This window comes from Dermacentor silvarum, chromosome 9 (assembly GCF_013339745.2).
Source record: "Dermacentor silvarum isolate Dsil-2018 chromosome 9, BIME_Dsil_1.4, whole genome shotgun sequence".
In the NCBI taxonomy this organism is placed as follows: domain Eukaryota; kingdom Metazoa; phylum Arthropoda; class Arachnida; order Ixodida; family Ixodidae; genus Dermacentor; species Dermacentor silvarum.
Window position 1 is genome coordinate 149242899 of NC_051162.1, and position 23129 is coordinate 149266027.

General features: G+C 43.9%; 1 protein-coding gene across 3 annotated transcripts in view; it reads left to right on the forward strand.

Moving 5' to 3' along the window:
* Positions 1–22388, forward strand: part of LOC119464535 (translation initiation factor IF-2-like) — a 43041-nt gene extending 20653 nt beyond the window's left edge. The window contains exons 2-9 of one of the 3 annotated variants that reach the window (XM_049656092.1): positions 339–579; positions 4385–4470; positions 6270–6400; positions 7251–7429; positions 8574–8659; positions 17083–17151; positions 17257–17433; positions 19531–22388. In XM_049656092.1, coding sequence (XP_049512049.1) covers positions 339–579; positions 4385–4470; positions 6270–6400; positions 7251–7429; positions 8574–8659; positions 17083–17151; positions 17257–17427 — 963 coding nt within the window. In that variant the 3' untranslated portion in view covers positions 17428–17433; positions 19531–22388. Of the gene's footprint in view, positions 1–338; positions 580–4384; positions 4471–6269; positions 6401–7250; positions 7430–8573; positions 8660–12740; positions 12920–17082; positions 17152–17256; positions 17434–19530 lie in introns of those variants that run through there. The other 2 variants (XM_049656091.1, XM_049656090.1) reach the window with 2 other exon arrangements.
* Positions 22389–23129: the final 741 nt, after the last annotated feature.

A 23129-nucleotide genomic window follows, 5' to 3' on the forward strand; every position in this document is an offset into this window, starting at 1 on the left:
GTCATAGCTCCTGTCCACACAAAATGCCTTGTTGGAACCAATGACTGGACAACATGCTTCATGTGCCCTTGTCATTTAGATTTATAAAAGTGTTTGCGATTAGCAAACCTGCCAGAGTATCCCTCTTAATATGCTTTTTTTGTTTAGGGCAGGCATCCTTGTAATTCGTTAGCTCGATCGCTAACTGAGAATGCTAACATTTGTTGAAGTGACAATAAACATCAGTGGCACTTGAAATTGGTCACATTGATAAGCTTTGTTTACCTGATGTGCAGGATATGGCACCAAAACTCTATAACAGGTTTCTCTTTAACCACATTTCCCATTTCCTCATTCAGGACAGAGAAAAGGAACCTGCCTCTTGCTGCACCCATGAAATATTGGCGAAACCTGTGCAGACTGAGGCCTCGTGGCTGTTCAACAGCAGTGTGGTGGATGTTGCAGTTGAGACATCGAGAAGCGCCGACGTGTGCAAATCAACCCAGACGTCGCTTGTCGTCGTCAAGGTGCACAGGTGGACCGAAACCACAGATCTCATTGAGTCCCAGGAGGGTGACACCGATGCGCAAGAGTCTCCTGGTAAGTGCTCAAATTTGTCCCAAGAGCCGTAAGCCGAATACACTCGAACCTTATTACAGCAAAGCTGAAGCAGGAGCTGAAATTACTTCGTTATAGCCATTACACTGTTACATGCATTATTGCCCTTTACTGCAATATTCTGGGTGTTTCCACAACTTGAGCCAATGATTACAAAAGGGTGGTAAAGTGCTGCTGGGTGAAACCATTGTTTGTCGTCACTCCTCAGAGTATTCTTATATTCAACTTAATTAATTAAAATGAATTAGGAAAAGTATTTAATATGTACTTTAGGTCCAAGTGCATATTGTGACTTCGCATCACTCATTGACTTCCGCTGCGTAAGCTTTTTCAATATTTAATATCTTAACAGCGGTATAGCTGCCTGGAATTAGGATGTGCTTGTTAAAGTTGAGCCCCTGACAAGCAGGCAATGTTGAGGCTAGCCATGTCTGCATGTTTGGCAATTTCTTTTGTGGTTGTTTGAAGCAGACAAAAGAGTATCGCAGATGTTGAAAGTTCTGGAGGTCTAAACAACAAGTACTAATTGCCTCCAAATGGAATGCATGCATCAGTGAAACTTCTATTTCGTTGTTTAATAGCGAGGAAAAGCACGCATGTTGCAGTGACGTAATCGTTTTTGCTCATATTTCCCCAGTGATCATTTAGTTTTTAAAATACATATGTGTTGCTTCATTGCGCATGTGTGATAATATCCTTATTTGACAACTCTGACGGAAATAAAATTTAGTTGCAAGTTTGCACTTGTCCATGTTGATACCCTCTCGTGCTTGTCTGTCTTTTGCGCAGTATCCTTTTCTGAAGCATTATGAACCAAATCGCCAACAAGGTTTATTGAGCTGTTAGCTATAGTTTGACTGAAACATGACCATTCGCCCTGAGAATAATGCGCATTTTGTCTTCTCCTGCCTTCCACAAACTGGCTGCTCGTCAAGACAATGAAATGGCTCTTCCAGCATGTCAAAGCAGTGTTCGGCTAATAAATAGGTTTAGATAAAACGTATTAATAGTCAATAGATTAAAAAACTAATCTACAGTGCCTTTCCACAGCTGAGATAGTCTTTCGGCTGTTTCGAACAACCGCAAACAAGATCTCGAAACAGACACCGCCATTAAGACGCTTCCTGCTTGTTGGTGGCTCAAACTCAATATGCGCTCCTCACTTTTTTTTTATTCCAGGCAGCTACACCCACTGTTAAAATCTTGTATATCAAGAAATTTTGCACTACGGTAGTGAACGAGTGGTGAAAAGGGACGTGGCCGATCGTAAGCAGTAAGCAAATACAAGAGCCCACCGTGCCTTGCCTTCTGCGCAGGACAACTACGAAATGTTCCCGCAGAAAGCATCCCAGGATGACTGTCAGTATTAATGTGATTAGCAGTGAATCAATGTGGCTGTATTGATTCACTGCTGTATTGCCACCGGCGAAACACATCATGTATAAGACGTGTAGTGCAGTTGCGCTTCTCTCTCATGCTTTGCTCTGGACACGCAGCGGCACCACTAGGTGGGGCTGCGAACTCCACTTGTGGCATGTGTCTGAATATATATCCAGGCAGGATTGTCCGAATATGTATGTTGGATTCGATTCCTCCAAGCACCAGAGAAGCTGCACATACAGAGTGGTACCCAAGTAGACGTCAAAGAGGTTCATTGAACATCGAAAGATACCCGGTGGTACATACCAAGGTACCTAAGTAGGCATCAAAGAGGTTCGTTAAAGAGTGGCAGATACCCAATGGCGCAACCCAGTGAGCTAAGTTGGTCCAACGGTTGGTTTCGAACCTAGTTCCCTCGGCATAACAGCCTGATGCTGTAGCTATTGGACAATGGATTACCCAGTGACCTGGTATGAGTGACCTGGGCTTCCGAAAAAAGATAATCGCATTAAAATGGCGGGTAAGTGCTGCGTGCGCCAGAGAACCATTGAGTACTTCCTGTACGATGAAATTTTGTTACGACAACTAGAACAATTTGGTTGTCTCAATGTGCACCGCTTCCCTCGATGTGCACTGTGGTGAGAAAGACCACTGTTGCTCAGTGGCGTACTCGTCATTCAGCAACACTGTACGTTAAGCAACTCGCTCGTGCTCGTAACTGCTCACGAATCGTAATGCATTCACATCCACGCTGGACATTCGCATGGCTGTCTGCCGCGCAGCTGAATGCATCCATGGCCCACATGCTGTATGTTGGAGGTTATCTCAGGCGGGTGCCAGGGGATAAAGGTGGGCCGAGGTGGCTTCATGAACTCTGTCTTCCTGCGTGCCTAGTGCAGGAGGTTGCGAATTCTTGTTTCGAAGATACTGTGAAGCGAGCCTCGGTCCAAATCGTTTGCTTTTGGCCAAACCTGCACGCTCCTGGCTGCGATCATTCCTTGTCACAGCAACGTTGTGACAGCAACTGCTCGTAGTCATTGTGTAATGCCATGCTTGTTTAGTTGGTAAATGAATGTCTACTGCAATTTATAGGGCCAATAAAACCATGAATTTGACCGAGTGTAATCATCTCATAAATTGCTATCGCTGCCAGTACTTTCATGCGAAACTGCGGCTGTATTTTTTTTTTTCCAGAAAAATTCGCTGAAATATGGCTTGCATTATAGAAACGTGTGCAAAACCACACCGCAATATGTGGTGTCCAGATTCCACCATTCATTCAATCTGGATTCCCACCTCCCAATCTCAAAGGTAGTCTCTTACCACTGATATAATCTCGACCGGGTGAGGTGGGTCGTCACCGCAGGAATCAGGAGACAACGATGAAGGCGGGCATCGTAATGATGAAAAATATAAACGATTGTATTCACTTCATTGGTGCATGGTTTTGACTCTATCTGAGTCTCGAGCGGTTCTGATTAACACGGGGGCCAGGACGGCTTTAAATAACCTCTCGTGGTCTTGTGGTAGCCGATGTCTCCTTCGGGGAACTTGTGGAAGTGTCAGTCCTCTGTCGGGTGGTCAAGTTGACGACCTCCTCTCCCTCGGGTCCTCTTTCTTGGTAGCTCGCCTTTTTCGTCTGCTCAGGTCGTAGAGGTGTGACGCTTTCTCGGGGATGAAGGGGATTATCTCGTCACGGGAAAGGCGCTCGGGCTTGTTTCCCACATTTGAGAGGTACAGTTTCCAGGAAGATCATAACCGCCTCTTGGGGATGTAGATAATTGCCCCGACACGGGAACGTGCGCGGGTTTGGTTTCCCCCATTGACCTGTCGGATTCCTTGCCGATCATAACACCACACTGCAAGTGCTAGCATCCCTTGTGAGCACCAGAAGTTTGTCATCATTAGACACCACCTATAGTTGGTGTTCGAATCGCACTTCCAGCGACTTCAGAGTAATGAAAACTGATCTTGGAGGCCGTGCCATTTTTCTACTGTGGGCGCCGGAACTTCGTCATGTCCTTAAGAATCGATTCCAGACTTGCCGCAGCTATAGGAGCAGTTCATAGTGAGGTGGAAGCCTCATACAGCGACAGTGCATTTAAAGCCGCTAACACAAATGTTTTTTAAAATAGCGTGCGTACGCTAAAAGCTATGGGTCATTTAGCATTTTGCAGATGAGCATTTTGAGCTCATTATTCCCCTAAGCCCACTATTAGCATTCTAATGGGGACTTCTTGCCCATGATTGTTTAAAAAATGTGGCCCTTTATTGTAACGATTGTTTTCATTTCCTATTCTTTCTGTCTTGGTCATTAGCTTGCTCAAAGCTTTACCACCACCCATAGCAGGAATCCCATCAATTCCCTCATGACCAGATCAAGAAACTAACGTCTTTCTTCATACAGCTCCACACGTGTGTGGAATGCCAATGCTTACCAACATGGATCAGAGCCCTGGAGTTGCCGCCTTGTACAGCCATCAAGTAGATGTGGTAAGTGCAGCCAGGTGTCTGAATGGTCATTGCACATTTGTACTACTAACAGGATTAGCATTCTTAAAGTACTTGATGAACTTTACAGGGTGTCTACCTGTCTGTGTCTAAAATATTTTCCCGCCAACTTGGGTCACTGGATAGTCGATGGTAGCGTAACGAACTGCTGGGTTGATGGAATTTTTTATTGGAAGTTTTCCTGTTGGAAGGGCTTGTAAATAAAATTAAAAAAAGTGTAATCACCCCAGCTGTCCAGAGGGCCCACAATGCGGCGGTCGCGCATAGCCTGACTGTCCCAACGTGGGAGCGGCCCGCTGCGCGCTGAGTCGCGTACCTCAGGACGTTCATTAAAGTTTTACATCCATCCATCCATCACCCCAGCAGCTGATCGAAACGGGAATTAAGTTTACAGTCATTCCTTATTTACATCAGATGGGTCATGGGTTAAAAAAAGGCAGCAATGAAATATGGTGTTCAAGTTGTTTTTTTCCGCTAAGAACTCGTTAAACAAGATTTGCCCTCGTGTTAATAGACTTACGCAGGCGTCCAAGGTCATTTTCCCTATCGAGCACACAGAGCAGCCCGTGGTGGCATGCGCAGTGGGAGTTGTATATGTCATTCCACTTTCGTGCGGCAAGAAATATTGCCACATGTACTCGTCTGTCTTTCTCGGGTGACCGCATTTCACCGTCTAAAAGTGCAGGACGCGTCTGCATGTATTGGAAATATCTTGAATGTTATCGATGGTTCTATCCACTGTCTGTTGTCACCGAACCTTGTGTAATCTGATTGCATGTATGGGTGACGCGAATTGTGTTGCACTTTCGGGAGGACATGCGGGTGCCAGCGATTACTCTGCAACCTGCAGCTTTCGATGACTCATGTATAAAAGCCGACGCGCTTGACCCGCAGATCAGATTTCGGCAATCACCGACTGTGTTCGCCGCTATCGCTGTGCTTCGAGTGTCACTCGTTCTGTGGGCACAAGTTCGCCCAATAAAAAGTTAGTTTCGTCATTCACAGTTTTGCTACTGTGTTATTGACCGTCACTATCACGTGACAATATTATGGGCAGACGGGACGTTGCCTCAACGTTCGCCTCAACATTCACCAAGCCGCTATCCGAAATTCAACCAGACCAAATCTGGCTGCGCATTGTAGAATTTGCCCATACAAACCTGTGTTTAACAAAACTGAAATACTGTATAAAAATGGAAACCAAATCAACCGCAAGATTGTAGAAGCCTACTTCATGCATGTTAACTCAGGCGCATGTGTCAGCCAGACCTTTATCTCTCTGCATGATGAAGAAACCAAGTTTTTAAATGGCAAGATAGGCTGAGACCCTTTCACCACTTCTACGCGTGACATGATCCCATTCTGTTTATGTATATCTTGACTTGTTAGATAAAATAAACCAGTTGTCAGTCAGCGCTCGTATCGTCTACTTCCTTTGTCCTTTGTTCAGGTAGCGCTGCCCACCCCTAAGAACATATTCACTGTACGACTCTGCTTTTATGACTAAGCAATTATTCTAAGACAGAAGAAGGCAAACTGTGAGAAACGACAAGAAGACCACTTCCCATATGACTGCTGCAGGAGTTACACGAGGTTCATAGCTCAAAGCATTGGATTGAATGAACGTTCATGCAAGCGTGAAGCTTTTAGGGCAATTTTCTACAGCTGCTTGGGCGATGTTTCTATTCGTTTTTTTCTATGAGATTGCGATGTTTCTATTCGTTTTTTTCTATGAGATTCTCCTCTCCCTCTAAGTGTACCATCCTCTATATTTATGGCAGTGTGACGACACATTTATGGATTGCTCCGGTGGCCCTGCTGCTGCTCAAACGCTGTACGACGGATCATGCATTGTGCGCTGGTGCACCAATACAAGCCCAGGAAGATTGTTCCGTGTTCCTAAAGACAACAGGTGAGCAGGCAGTTTTTGTCCTGTATAGTTTGGGCTAATCGTGTGTGGAGCCATACGTAGCTGTATTGCAGTGAGCCAACAGTGAATCTCTCTGATTTGAGAAGAGCAAGATGGTGCTATAATATTGTTTTATCAAAAAGCAGCGAATATAAAGCACTTGAGGCAGATAGCTTTACCTTTGCTTCACTCACCATTACTTGAAAAAATTCGTCAGCCCTTCTCCTACCAGAAAAAGGGGCGGTAAGCAAAGCTTGTCCTGGGTGCACCTTGTGTTTGACGGTTATGTTTCTTGTGAGCAACTTGACCGTGACGAAGGAAAGGTCAGGTGATCTGCTCGGTGTTGGCGAAGTGCCGCAGCTTCAGCAGCTGTGCCGTCGACGATGCGCTCTTCCACGGGCAATCTTCCGTCGGCATTCGGCGAGAGCTGCCTGTTGTTTGGGGGTATGCACAATGTGCGGCCGTCCCTTCGGTTTTCCAAGACTGAACTGAACGGAAACGAAGCTGGGTTCAGCGCGTACAAAACCCTTTTCCGTCCTTTTTGTCCCGGCAGAAGCGAAACGGCTCTGATTGGCTGCGCACGTGGCGTGAGCGCGCGCCTACTGCAGCTGGCACCAGTGCCTAATTACTCACACTCCTGGTGCCGGCGAGCCGCTGCCGGAGCCAGAGATTTAGCGTTACATCGCCCGCACAGGCTAGCATATACAAGCTTTGCTTGAAAACGCATTTATGAGACTCAAGGTAGAAGTGCCACAAATTGCACTGTGCCAAGACGGCAAAACGCGCTCACTCTTGCGCGATCCCTTCACTTTGTCTCATTCGTACCTTTCGTTTTCACTCGCTGTTCCTGCAGGATGGAAGCTTTCCTGAAGTACGCTGAAAGGCCACACCTATTAGGGTTGTCCAAGGAAATAGTACATCATTACCGAATCTGCTCGGCGCACTTCACGGAATCGGACTACATGGACCCAGCAAAAACCAAACTGAAATGGTTGGCCGTGCCATCCATAAAGGCTCCAGAGGAGTCGAAAGGTGAGTGAGACAACAGCAATAAAGCTTTTATAGATAGGCTAGGTGAACCTTAGCTGACAGTGCACATTACTTGATTATTTCATCGGCATTATACATGACGTTCCAAATGCTGGTTTTAACATTAATGAACTCAACTATCATGCAGCAGTGACAGCTGTAGGTATTTAGTCATTCACTGTGTGTTGGCCATGAACACTTCACTTTTGAAGCTTCTTAGAAAGAATAACTGTATTGTAATCTGTGCAGAGATGAATACAACTCTTCTCTAAATAGTTTCAATTTGCATTAAGGCAGTGGAATGAGCCGTGAGCAGCCCGGCCCCATTCACCTCTTCCAGCAGCACTTTTGCATCTTGAAGGCACTAGGCTGCTCTAAACTTGTTCATCCTCTCATGGTTGTAAAAATGCATGAAATGTGCTTAATTTAACTAGTACAAGAAAGCAGTGACCTGTGTGGGACCTTAGCAGCCTACATTTGCAACATAACCTGACAGGGGCCTTATTTAAAGGGACCCTGAAACGAATTTGACATTTGTGTATGATAGTCAGTAGGGCAGATCCTTCTGATCATTAAGAGACAGATTTATGCGCTCTTTGAGAAAGCGTGTAATTTGTTACAAGATTTTAACAATGTGCTTCACTACTGATCGCCGCGGTGCTGCTCCCCTGAGTTTTCAACCCCTCCTTCTCACACTACCTAGCATGTGTGTGTGATGCCACTCGGACGAGCGATTCGATTGGTCACCCACACACTGCCATCGGGAATGATGGAACCATGTCGCTTTGTCACGCTTAATTTTACTAGTATGCATGCGCATCAAAATTTGCATGCCCTATAAAATACACAAATGCAATACTAATTAATATATGTTTCTTCAAACCAATAGTCGGGTGCACATTACTGTTGAGGGCACATTAGAATCGAGCAAATCCGGTGCCTTTCCTTATTTGTTGGTATTTTATTCCTATATGTCAACAGCTGTCTTTCCTAGGCATCGCATTTCCCACTAATAGACAGTTCTAGTTTAACAGTGTAATAGCATGGGTTAAAGGAAGTTTAAAGGAAGCTTTACTCCCACCCATAGCAACAATCCCACCAATTTCCTCATAACTAGATCTAGAAACTAACGTATTTCTTCATACAGCTCTACAAGTGTGTGGAATGCCAAGGCTTACCAACATGGATCAGAGCCCTGGAGTTGCCGCATTGTACAGCCATCAAGTAGACGGGGTAAGTCCTGCCAGGCAGCTTAATGGTCATTGCACATTTGTACTATTAACCTCCCGAGTCCCGAATACGGCTAGGGGACATAATCGCTTGTCAAGCCGATATTTAAGGCGAAAGCCTTAGGCGTCTATGTTGGGGGTGACCTTGCGAAACACACCTTGGCAAAACTGCGCCGTGACGAAAAATGGTCGACACCACAGAGTGTAAAAACACGTCTAAAAATGCTCGGATTGATGTCACATTTCTCTGGGAGGTTCCTGTAAACAAAGTAAATTAGCGGCTTTGAAAAGAACACTTGGTAAATTTCGGTCTCGGTGGGAATTGAGCCCGGGCCTCCGCGGTGTGAGACGAGCACGCTTCCCTGAAGCCACTGCTGCTCCACAGTTGTGGCTTACTAAAGGTGTGCCGAGTGCGTGCCTGATTGCACACATCACGTGGTCACGGAGACGCGCTCGTGCCACTGCTCATGCGTTCTTCGTCGTCGTCTTCCACAGCTGGCAGACACGTTTCACAGACGTGTAACACTTGGTGACTTTTTATTGTCTACTGGTATGTCACGAATGTGAAAGCATTCTTTTTTCTTTGAAAGCGTGGCTAGATGCCGACAGTTGGATCTCCATGTACGTGGAAGAAACAACCATCTCCATGTTTGCTATGGTAAAAAACTACATTTCATTGCCTAAACACAGAGGTGAAGCTGGAACTATGTGTAGTACATGGCCACGTTGCTGCTGCATCCAGAGTTTTCACACAATCTCAAGAAATTTGGCACACTTCACGGTTGCTTTCCACAGTCTGTGACAGTACAGAAGTGTAGGTCAATTGAGTGTCAAGTTTCTCGAAAGCGGACGACAAGAATATGAGTAAACCGCTTCCATACAACAGCTGTAGGTTTTTTTGTCGTTCACTGTGTGGTGACCGTTAACACTTCACTTTTGAAGCTTCTTAGAAAGAATAGCTGTATTGCAATCTGTGCAGACAAGACTATTGTATGAAACTCTATGCACGAGGCTACACTTGGTTCTTTATTGTATGGCTCCTTTCCCTCGACCATCCACATGCACCAGACTTTGTATTCAGGATGAATATTTTGAGTAATTGCATTCGAGTTATTTTTGAAAGACAGTATTGAAAGCTATGTGCAATTTATTGCACAAGGGGTCTTAGGAGGTTAATTATCAAATAAAATCTATTTTTATGCTCCAGTTGTTCTCCAGTTTACATGCTGGATGGTCATTTTGGGCTAAAAGTTACATACGTAGCTTGACGTGACCCAAAAGACGAGACGAGGCAAACAGTGTGCGCACGTGTACAATAATTCACATATATTTCCAGCTCTCACTGGAATTCCTCATGGTCGAAATAGCTACGAACAGAAAGAGTATTTTCGTCACAGCGAGTTAACAGAATTTGAAGAAGTTTTAACACAATGCATTTAAACAACGGCACAACCGCAATACTAGCTATACAAAACAATGCAACACCAGCTATACAACGTAGCATGAGACTGAATTTTAGAAGATTAACATTTGTTCAGGTGGCCCAATGGAAACGCGCCAAGCGTCTCAATGCACTGGCTTGCCTGCGATACATAAACGCCCGATACAGGGCGTTTTATGTCACTTGTCGATGCATGTGTTCGTGGCGTATTGGTTTCCATATTGGGCTTCTCTGCTAGAGGTCCCGTGTTCGAATCCTGCCATGATACAATTTTAATAATGTTTTTTATTGTATGATCATGTGTTGTATAACTATTATATGAAACTCTATGCACGAGGCTACACTTGGTTCTTTATTGTATGGCTCCTCTCCCTCTAAGTGTGCCATCCTCTATATTTACAGCAAGTGACGGCTCATCTGTGGATTGCTCCTCTGGCCCTGCTGCTGTTCAGTTGCCATATTTTGGATCATGCATTGTGCGCTGGTGCACCAATACGAGCCCAGGAAGATTATTCCGTGTTCCTAAAGACAACAGGTGAACGTGCAGTTTTTATCCTGGCTTGTGTTCATGCTAATCGTGTGTGAAGCCATATGTGTCTGTTTTGCAGTGAGCCAACAGTGAATATTAGCATAATAAAGCTGGTTGAGGAAGCCATAAAATTGAGGAAGCCGTAAAATATGGACGCAGCACGAAATCAGTAAGAAGAAAACTAGGCATAGGACAAGGCAAGATGTATGCAATGAAAGATAAGCATGGTAATATCAGCAATTTCGATGACATAGTAAAAGCAGCAGAAGAATTCTATACTGACCTGTACAGTAGCCAAAACAGCCAAGCTTCTTCCATTCGAAATAGTGATGAACCGGATACAGAAGCTCCTTCTATAACTAGCGATGAAGTTAGAAGGGCCTTGAAAGACATGACCAGGGGAAAAGCGCCTGGAGAAGATGGAATAACAGTAGATTTAATCAAAGATGGAGGAGATATCATGCTTGAAAAGCTTGCGGCCCTTTATACGCAATGCCTCACAACTTCAAGTGTACCAGAGAGCTGGAAGAACGCCAACATTATACTTATCCATAAGAAGGGAGACGTTAAAGAATTGAAGAATTACAGACCCATTAGCTTGCTTTCAGTATTGTATAAAATATTCACCAAGATAATTTCCAATAGAATCAGGACAACACTTGACTTCAGTCAACCAAGAGAACAGGCTGGCTTCAGGAAGGGATATTCTACGATGGACCATATCCATGCCATCAATCAGGTAATCGAGAAATCTGTGGAGTACAATCAACCTCTCTATATGGCTTTCATAGATTATGAAAAGGCATTCGATTCAGTAGAGATATCAGCAGTCATAGAGGCATTGCGTAATCAAGGAGTGGAGGAGGCATACGTGAATATCTTGGCAAATATCTACAAGGATTCCACAGCTACCTTGGTTCTCCACAAGAAAAGTAGAAAGATACCTATCAAGAAAGGGGTCAGGCAAGGAGACACAATCTCTCCAATGCTATTCACTGCATGCTTAGAAGAAGTATTCAAGCTCTTAGAATGGGAAGGATTAGGAGTGAGGATCGATGGCGAATATCTCAGCAACCTTCGGTTTGCAGATGACATTGTCCTATTGAGCAACAAGGGAGAGGAATTACAACAAATGATTGAGGACCTTCATCGAGAAAGTGCAAGAATTGGGTTGAAGATGAATATGCAGAAGACAAAGATAATGTTCAATAGCCTGGCAAGGGAACAAGAATTCAGGATCGCCAGTCAGCCTCTAGAATCTGTAAAGGAATATGTTTATCTAGGTCAATTACTCACAGGGGACCCTGATCATGAGAAAGAAATTTACAGAAGAATAAAATTAGGTTGGAGTGCATACGGCAGGCATTGCGAAATCCTGACTGGGAGCTTACCACTGTCGTTGAAAAGAAAAGTGTACAATCATTGCATTCTACCGGTGCTAACATATGGGGCAGAAACTTGGAGGTTAACAAATAAGCTCGAGAACAAGTTAAGGACCGCACAAAGAGCAATGGAACGAAAAATCTTAGGAGTAACTTTAAGAGACAGGAAGAGAGCGGTGTGGATCAGAGAACAAACGGGGCTAGAGGATATTCTAGTTGACATTAAGCGGAAGAAATGGAGCTGGGCAGGCCATGTAATGCGTAGGATGGATAATCGGTGGACCATTAGGGTTACAGAATGGATACCAAGAGAAGGGAAGCGCAGTCGAGGACGGCAGAAAGTCAGGTGGGATGATGAGGTTAGGAAATTCGCAGGCGCAAGTTGGAATACGCTAGCGCAAGACAGGGGTAATTGGAGATCGCAGGGAGAGGCCTTCGTCCTGCAGTGGACATAAATATAGGCTGATGATGATGATGATGATGATGAAAGCTGGTTGAGAAGAGCAAGACGGTGCTATAATATTCTTTTACCAAAAAGCCGCGAATATAAAGCACCTGAGGCAGATAGCTTTACCTTTGCTTCACTCACAATTAATTAAAAATGCATTTATGAGACTCTGGGTAGAGGTGCCACAAATTGCACTGTGCCAAGACGGCAAAACGAACTCACTCTTGCGCGATCCCTTCACTTTGTCTCATTGGTACTTTTCGTTTTCACTCGCTGTTCCTGCAGGATGGAAGCTTTCCTGAAGTACGCTGAAAGGCCACACCTATTAGGGTTGCCCAAGGAAATAGTACATCATTACCGAATGTGCTCGGCGCACTTCACGGAATCGGACTACATGGACCCGGCGAAAACCAAACTTAAATGGTTGGCCGTGCCATCCATAAAGGCTCCAGACGAGTCGAAAGGTAATTGAGACAACAAGAATAAAGCTTTCTATGGATTGGCTAGGTGATCCTTAGCTGACAGTGCACATTACTTGATTATTTTATCCGCATTATACGTGACGTTCCAAATGGTGGTTTTAACATTAATGAGCTCCACTATTTCGTGCGGCAGTGTTGTTCCATTAATCGGAAAGAAAATGTGTGCTCACGGTGACAGCTGTAGGTTTTTTTTGTCGTTCACTGTGTGGTGACCGTTAACACTTCACTTTTCAAGCTTCTTAGAAGGAATAGCTGTATTGCAATCTGTGCAGACAAGAGCACGAGCAACCGCATTTAACTCTCCCAGGAGCACTTTTGCATTATGAAGGCACTATGCTGCAGTAAACTTGTTCATCCTCCCATTGTAAAAATGCATGAAATGTTCTATTGTAACTAGTAAAAGAGAGCAATGACCTATGTGGGACCTCAGCAGTCGACATCTACAACATAACCCGACACGGGCCCTAGATTAAAGGGACCGTGAAACGACTTTGACGATTGTGTACAATAGTCAATAGGGTAGGTCCTTGTGATCATTAAGAGTCAGATTTAAGTGCTCTGTGTGAAAGCCTGTAATTTATTACAAGATTTTTAAAATGTGCATCACTACTGATTGCAGCGGCACCGCTCCTCTGAGTTTTCAGCCGGTCCTTCCCACGCTACGTAGCATGGGCGACTGATGTCACTCGAGCAAGCGATTCGATTAGCTACCCACACAGCGCCATCGGGAATGCAAGAAACGTGTCACTTTGTCAAGCTTAATTTTCATGGTATACCTATGCATAAAAATTTGCATGCCCTATAATATAAGTAGACAAATGCAGTACTAAATATATGTGCTTCTTCAAGCCGATGATGCACTTCTGCCTGAGAATGCAGATCGTCTGCTACAGCGGTGACGATGGCAGCCAATGGGATACGGAGGGGTTCTCAATGAAAATAGATGCAGGGATGCTTTTTTCGGCGGCAGTAGAATGAATGGTATCAGCGCTGTATACGCTCACCTTGCACAGCAAGTGTGTGCAGAGAGTAAACTGCATCCACTGCATGATGTAGAAGACGTGAGCGCTGCACGTCAGTGTCAACACCAACCTCCTTGGCCAACACAGCGCTCATCCGCAGTTTTGAGATGAAAGGCACTTTTAGCGGCAACTGCTTATTCCACATTCGTCAGAGAGCCAAGTTTTGTGTATAATTTGCCTGGCGTGGTAGCAGAAAAACGTCCTAGCAAACCGAGATGCGGAAAAATAGTTGCGAAGGCAATTGAACGTGCTTTACAATGTGGCAAAACGACTGCGAGAAAGCCGCCGTCTTGATTTAGACTTTAGTGCAGTGGTACCACCTCTGCCTCCCATTCTAAATGTGTGGGTTCCATTCGCTATGTTTTTAATTCTAGAGCAAAGGAAACAATGTAAATAGCCCATTTCACCACATTCACAAGTTAGCGGCAGCTCTAGCCTAACTGTGGCAGCAATTGTTTTTACCGCTGACAGCTACGAAGAAAACTAACGAGCATGATACAGTAGACTTCGGTTAATTAGATTTTTCTGTTAATTCGATCCCAAGCGAAGGTCCCAGCTGGTGCCCATGCATTTTTGTGTGCCCAAACTTTCATTATTTCAATCCTAAAATTGGCCTTCGCCAGATAATTCGAACTTGAAGAGTCGGCATGCATGTGCCTGACCCCTATGGTTACAATAGTGATCCCTTTAGTGCAGTGTCTGTCTCGGCGGAGCTTAGGGGATAGTGAATGCGTCGAACACAGGTCAATATCCCGTCGTAAACGCCTATTTTTAGCCTGCCCTAGGAAGATTTTCAAGCAGTAACCATACCTCGTAATGTCTGATTACGGTATCTATGAACTTCTACAGCACACTTTTTTTTCTGCTTTTTTTTTCAAGAAAATTGGGCCGAAGATTGCCTGCGCTGTGCACTCGGATGTGAAACCAATATCGCCTTCGTGATTTCGTATTCTTTACCACAATGCACAAATGTACTGCGGTGAAGCTGATGTCACGAAACTGGCTGCCATTGTGCAACACATATTTTTCTTTAAAAATCGGAAGCACATTAGATCTCTACTTTGTTCAGGAGCTTTAATGTAATTTCTACGTCAGTCTTCTACTTTAGACACATAGAAAGTGAGAGCGCGTTTGATTTGGGAGTGCGTTTCTGGCAAATATACTGCCAAATGAATCGGCGGCATGTTGTGACATTTTTTATGAGTCTTGTTTAATATGACCTGCCAGATAATTCAATCAGTTTTGTTGGTCCCATCAGGGTTGAATTAATGGGAAGTCGACTGCACAGAGACAATCGTAAACGTACGTGTATATTTACAGGTTATCAAGTGATTATCAAGCCGAAATACAGTCAAACCTCGATACAACGAACCTCGATTTAACGAAATTCGGGATGTAACGAAGTTTTTTACTGCAAGTACAACTTCGCTATGTCGAGGTTTGACTGTAGCACCGTAAACAGCTACTTTGTAGTTTGTTAATTGGATATACAATTGCAGCAATGTGGCAAACACCCGACGGGCTACGTCTCGCTCTCTCTCTCTTTTTTTTTTTGCTTCATGTAGTGCAAGCTAGTGAACATTGTGCATCATGCTGCAACTTGTCCATCCGCCGCACAATGTTCGTCCTAAAGGTTCACTCCTTGTCGCCGAGGTTTAATGAGAAAAACTGCATAGGAAAGAGACGTGGGAACCCTTGTTTCCAAACAATCGGAAGTAGACAACATTTGTGTCACTTTCCAAACAATCGGAAGTAGACAACATTTGTGTCACCACATGAAGGAGGTGGGACATAGCGACGGCCACTTGTACCTGTTTTATATCCTGCTAACACAAAATTCTTGTGAGAAGCCATTCCTTGAGAGATACCCTTTGTCTAGGCGTACGATAAAAACTGTTTCCGGGACCCTTTAATTCAGAGCCATTCACTTGTCTAAGTGCTGAACGAAAAGAAGGGGGCTAACCAAGGAGCCCAATTTTTGTTAGTTGTGACCATATGAAGCCAACGAAAGCATAGGCGAAATCACTTGTTGTTTTAGTTGTAATGTAGTAATGATTAGGTAAAGGGAGATGAAAAAGGACGAAAAAGCAACTTGCCGTTGATAGGAACCTACCTAACGCTCTACCATTGACGTACAGCAACAGCTGCTTCCACGTCCACATTCTTGGGTATTTATGTATGTATACAAGATTTGAAGATTTTTGGCCCTGGGAGTCTTATACCCGTGTCACACGGGCGTTTCGAAGGCCTTCCAACCGATAGTCAGTTGACTCAAAGGTCAAGTTCGAACTGCTACACGAGCGGTTTCGAAGGCCGTCGAGTCAATAGTCTATCGAGTCAACGGAGCACTCCACAACTCTATCGAAATCTCGATGGCCTTTGAGCTACGGAAGCGGAAACAGCGCGAACATGCCCTCTCGTTCACAGTGTGATCGTACTCATGGTTAGAAAGAACAAATAGAACCAAAATGCTCTAAAAACACAATATATTAGTGTTATTAATTATTCAATAAAGTATTTTTACCACTTGACATGTGTAAACTGTACATACTCTCGACAACAGCGACGTGCTTGTGTTCATTCCTTTCTCCATGTTGTCTAGTACACTCTCCCTCTACTCAATGTGCTGCCGGCTGCCGTCCTATCACCGCCATTTCGCCGTATAAACAAACATAAAAGAAATTATAGTGCTTTTAAGTGGTTTTAATGTTGTTTAACTTTTGGTGACATGAAAACGAAAATAAAGATCCGCAGCGCCACACAATTTTGCGAGAAACGCCTGAACCACTCAACGGCCTTTCAAATGTGCCGTGTAGCAGCGCGACAACTCCTTTGAGTCGATAGAGTTGTGTCGTTTCGAAGGCCGTTGACTGGAAGGCCTTCCAAATTTGCCCGTGTGACACAGGTATTAGGGAGTGCCACTCATGGCCATGGCGGTGAATGAAACACTAAACATAGTGTAGGTGCAATTAATGCTGGTGACCTGTGCTCTTATTCTGGTTACTTAGAAGCATATTATGCGCTTGTTATTGTCACTTGTCCTTGTTTGCGGCTGCTTAGTGGAACATTCGTTAGTGTGAAACGTGAATTCAATAACTTGCTTCTGTGTAATGTTTTTTCCAGGTGACACTGCCAGCCCTGGGCACCTGCGGGAGCCGTCGCCTCAGCCAGGGCCATCTGGGCTATGAAGAGGTGGTGACTGCTTTGCTGCAGCACATTACATAGCATGAGTGTAGTTTCAGGACCTGTCTTCTATGTGAAGTCTTTTCATCACGAGTTCAAATTTCTTTTGTACAGTTCCCATCAAGTCCACCTGCTGCTTTAGCGAGGCCACTTCCTAGTCGAAACAGGCGGAGCTCCCTTGCCCAAGGATCTCCAGGGAGATGCATTCAGAGAATGTGGCATTCAACTACATGCCTACTCAGTTCAATCAACAGCGACAACAAGCAGTTCAGTCAGCAACCGTGACCAGAGGTAGGTACGATGCGTGTTTTCATGCAGAATTCCTTGCATTCTTCGTCATTGCAAATTGCACGCCAATGGAGAGGCAGTTCTGCTACGCTTCAGGACGTGACGAGGCAGGGTGTTGAACCAGTATGTTTTTGTACAGTTTTTTTTTAAATTTCCTGTTGGAAGAGTTGAATTTTGTGGCAGTTTAGGGAGCTCAAGATTTGCAGTGCTTAACAATTCATACTGTACATGACCATGCAAGTCGGCTATTTTTTCTAATAGGAATCACGCACAGCAGAAAGAAATGAAAACTGCTTGAAGATGCATTAAAGAAAACACGGGAATATGTAGCACTGCAGAATACAGTACGGGAGATGAGAATTGCAATCTTTGTGTACAGCTGATTCACATGATGCATTGCATTGCTTACGATTGCAACAGTTGCTCTTTTTCTTGGGGAAATGGGGGCATGGGCAAAGGAACTGTCACGTGATCACAGACTGTTGTAAGTTAGACATTATTAACTGCACTGTACATTTGGTTTCAAAATAATTTATAGGCTTCGTGCTTTTTTCCATACGATGTAAAGAAAGTTCACTTTAACAAGTGGCACTGCCTTCGCAGAAGCAAGCGTAATGGCAGAATGGCACTTTTTATTGTGCTGGACCACAAGCAAGTATGTTTGTGCACATTCGAGTATGTTCACATGAATGATTAGATGCGCACTACTGTGTACTATTTAAATGACCTTCTAAAAGTTGTAGTTCATCTTGCTTTTTGAAGCAGCGTTGCCTACAACATAGCCCTCATGGTTGATATCTCACCTAATTGTAAATAGTCTTGTAAGCATAGCTAAACAGAAAAGCAGGCAAATTTTATTGTGTAGCTATTAATTGCTTGATACAGTCCAATTTCATAGCAAAGTCGCACCCAACATGAACATACGTTTGTCTTATCCAATATTCATTATAAGCAGACAGTGTTAGCTGCCGATATAAGGGAGAAAATGTTTAGATTTGCTTCATTATAGTATCCGATAATTTGTTATATTCGTGTTCGTTATATTGAGGTTTAACCGTATTATACAATTTCTTTTTCTGTTAGCATGCACATATACAAGTTGCTAATCACTAGAGCCTGCGCCAAGATCTGAAAGTGTTTTCACTGCTACAAAATTCATTTTGCTTGCAAACATAAAAGGGGACCTGAACATTTGGATAGGTAGGCTAGTTGGTATTGTATTACATTACAGTCAAACCTCGATATAACGAAGTTGTACTTGCATAGAAAAACCTTGTTATATTGAGGTTTCGTTAATTCAATTGAACTAAGAGGGGGAAATAAAAATAGCTTGTTACCTCGTGAATTTCGTTAAATCGAGATTCGTTATATATCGAGATTTGACTGTATTGTGATGAAAAGAGTGCTGCAAAAAACGAAGAAAGGGACACACAACACAAGCACTTACTCACGACTGATTTTTACTGCACGCGTGTGATTTTTACTGCGCATGCATGCAGTGAAAATCGGTTTTGAGTGAGCGCTTTTGCTGCGTGTCCTCTTCTTCGTCTTTTACAGCACTCAGAATTTCATTACTCTAAACATTTTACACAGCAAGCAAAATGGACCATAACCATACTTGGTGCTGCTATTTAACTTCCTGAAATGACCGCATGTCACTTTTTGAAAATTCTCAAATGTGTCAAGTTGTCTGCTGAAAATAGAACTATGCTCGAGGTTCAGCAATAGTGATATTATTACTAGTAATGCGCAAGGTCTATAGCAGGGAAGCTTGGGCTAGTCAGTGAACGTCCATATTTGACAAAACTGCGCCAACACAGACGAGGACAAAGAAAGGCAGCGCTCGTATGTGTACCTACCTGTCTTCAGCCTTATCACTTTTAGTGCTGTATTGTCAAGTATGGGAGAGGTTAGTTGTTCCAATTTGTCACCAATGTTGCTTAGCGTCAAACATGGCCCTGTGTGGCATCTCACTAATACTTAAAGAGTTTATATGTTTTTGCACTTTGCACTAATTTTTTCACTGTTAGTACTAGCATTTATGTTCACTGGCAATATTCATTGGCAGCACAGGGTACTAACATGTCTACTGTATTTTAGGGATGATTCTAGTCCCTGCGAGTTTGACGGGAGCCAACCTTCAAGTGGTTCCACAGTGTCTTACAGCTGATGATTCCGTCTGCCAGAGGCAACTGCCCAGCGCAAGTAGGAACCAGTGCCGTTCTTTGTGAAGAGGCAAGCTCTCCCGTTGCCACAGCGAAGTGAACGTGTGTCGCATACTCCTCCACTTTGTGCTTGCGAGAATTTCAGGGGATACGATCCCTCACCGCCCATGTGGAGAAGTGCCCGTGCTCTCAGCCATATCAGTGTCACTTGTGCTCTAGCCATTGCTCAGGCTGGAGCATGGCGCAGACCCATCTCGGGGAATTGGGAACGAAGTGCCGTTTTTGTGAGCACACAATCGGCACAAGGATCTGGGAGACGATGCGACACATAAAGCGGCACATGGCTTTCAAGCAGTTGATGTGCAGCGTCTTCCAATTATCCTTCACTAACAGGTACGATCTTGTTGCGCACGTTTGCCGGTGCCACCTGGTGCAAAATTCATACAAGTGCGGCTGGTGTACAAAGTCGTACTTAATGAGAAAAGTCTGCAAGTTCATGTTCGCCGACTCACTGGTGAGCTGCTTGGCTAGCTTTGAGGAGAAGTCAACATTCCAGCGGCATGTGTGGTATCGTGATTGTCGAGAAACAGCAGTGTTGTACGAGTGTGCTTTGTGCTCACAAGTTTGTGAATGAGTGGAGCCAATCTAACTGGGTCTTTGCTAACTTCACATTCAAGCTTTTCATTTCACATGCATTTGTACGCCGCTGGTATGGTACAGCAACTGCACATTGTTGGCACTGTGCAGTGAGATGTGCATGCATTGTAACTGCAGTAATTTTCTAATGATAACTTGTGGGGGAGTCGCGGAACTGAGGACCCAGGCAGCTGGCCTCATCCGGCACTGTACTGTTGTTGTTCCTCTTCCATGCCACACAATGTCACTGGGGCTGTCCGCTCTTGCGCGCACGTGACATCATCTCCCCACACTCTGTAGTTGCTTAAGACCTGCTTTATCTCTAAAATCTTGACACGGTGCAGGTTTTGCACGAATGAGGCATATGGCTTTCTGCTGACACTGTGTGCTGTGCCACGACTCCTCTGGTTGTAAAATCACTGACAACTTCATTTGGAAACATGTTATTAATATTGCGTACCAATATTGTTACAGAGATTCATTTATTTTGATACATGCGTTGGTGCAAGTGCCCTTGTGCGACGTTCCTGTTTGGCTTGATTGTTTAGTTTACTTTTTCAAGGCCAACTACTGTTCTGTTACACATTCCTCTATTTCAATTAAGATCAGTTTGCTTTGTATCGTCATACATGTTGTCTTCCTACTGCTACCAAATTCTAAGTCCTGTCCTCCACAGTGTCCTTGTGCCATTTCCTGCGATAATAATTATCAAATGCGTGCTGCAGAGCCAACATCATTCATCAGGAGTGACATTATTTGCATAGCACAAACCCTAACTACAGAACCCTAAGTCTCTGTAGTATCGTTTCATTCTTCACAGCCCATTCTGCACAAGCTGATAAGAGTAGTGCTATTTAGAAGTCTCACTTTGTGTGTTTCTCACTGCACTTGTTTAGGATCTGCGACACTTTTTATGAAGAAACTACTTCACATTTACAAATTCATTTTGTAGTCTTCAGGTTATGTCAAGTCACATATTTGTGTACTTCTGTGCTTCTAGTAGCCAATGCACTATGTTTCGGTTGCAAGCACAGGCTGTGCACTGTGGCCACTAGTCACAGGAATGTGTCGCTTCACTTGTTTGATGGTAAATAGAATCAGCCCTGTGATGCCTTCTATGTTGTAATTGTGATATTTTGCTACATGAGATATGTAACTTAATGCTACATTGAATTACACGATGCACACCTACACTTTTTTTTCATATGATACACAATTTTATTGATCGGAAGTGCAAGTAGTGAGAAAGACTTTTGTAGTGTCTCCTGATATGTACAAAATGGAGTGTATACGACCGGTTCACGTTTGTCTCTTGAAAAGCTGTTCTGAAACTGGAAAAATAAAAGATATGACAACAGCGGCTATAAAGGTGCTGTTGCGTTACATGAAATGTCCCAGGTTGGATGAGAAATTGTGACTAGATGACATAGTGCACTGTGCGATGTTTTGTCTCTATTCATGACAGTGACAGTGTATGCGACATTGAGATAGTGTGTGCCCACAGTGATAGTCTTATGTCATTTGTTCTTCTCTTCGTTCTTTTTTTGTCTTATCTTCCATGCCACATTTCCCCTTCCTTAGTACAGGGTAGTCAGCAGGAGATTGTGTGGTTAACCTCCCTGGCCTTTCTTTTTTTTGTCTTTCTTTGCACATCACTTTCTGACGTGATACTACTTCGTGACCAAAACAAGGTGCCAATACGGCGTTGTGGAGTCGGCAGTTGTCACTTTAAGGGTGCAATCTGGAATAGGCACCATTCCCTTAAACATGCAAAATTTGGTAGTGTATTTATTGCTGTGCAGGATGAAACAAATTTGTGCCATCTTTTTTCTCTTCATCTTGTTTTCTTCTTATATCCTTTTTTCTTTTTCCCTGGAGCACTCCTGCTGTTGCACGACTAGGCACATGGTCAGAAATTGTCTTACTGAATCGCAGACTTGTTTCTTTATGCAGAGTGTGAAGGTAATGCTCCCAAGATAGCGGCAAGCCACTTAGTGCTGAGGAAGCTGGTGATCACGACTAGAATGTGCAGCATGACTATATACGAAGAAAGAAGACGATACTATCTTCGTTTAGTCTCGCTGTGCGTTTTAGTCGTGAATCTGAACCAACTAGCCCACCAACATGCTTTAGTGGTGATTTAACCACAGAGAAACGAGTGTGGCTTTTATCTGGCAATAGACCTTTTGCACAATGTTGACAAACCTGTGCACACATTGGGTTCCCGCCACCATCGTGAAGGGGAGACATGCGGGTAAGCGTAGGACGTGCATAGGAAGTTTGTGGGCCACATGGGCTATTACTACCCATCATTGATTAGAAATTTTTCTCTTAAGCACTTCACCTTTGTAGTAAATGATGCTCTTGGCGCAGGCATTCACTGTAAGTATCGGGAAAATGCTGACCTCAAGACTTCGTTCTAAAAAAAAGAACATGCCGCAATGTGCAAGCTGCTATCCCCAAGCTGTGTTAAAAAAATATGCGGCAGCAGGACCTGACCAAGGTGCATCTACTTGGAGATGGGTGTATTTAACATACAGGGCGATCATTTTTTTGTGTTTTAAGGATTTCCTGAAAATCGCCTTTGGCAGATAGCACAATTCTCTACCTCGAGCCGAATTAATTGAAGAGGCAGACATTAGCAGCACAAGAAATCGAAACATTCAACTGACCAAAAAAAATTTGCCGTAAAGTGATTAATTAAGAAACCAATTGGTACACATTCCAATTCATGAATTGTAGCCTGCGAGTGTGCAAGACATGTCCGCTTGAAATGAATCTCCAGAGTGACGCCAGTTTTGAGATATTTCCCAAAGTGTCGGACGAAATACATGGGCGTTCTAGTTACTTTTGTGCTTCAATGCATGAGAGAGTTTTTTGTTATAAGTTTGTAGAAAA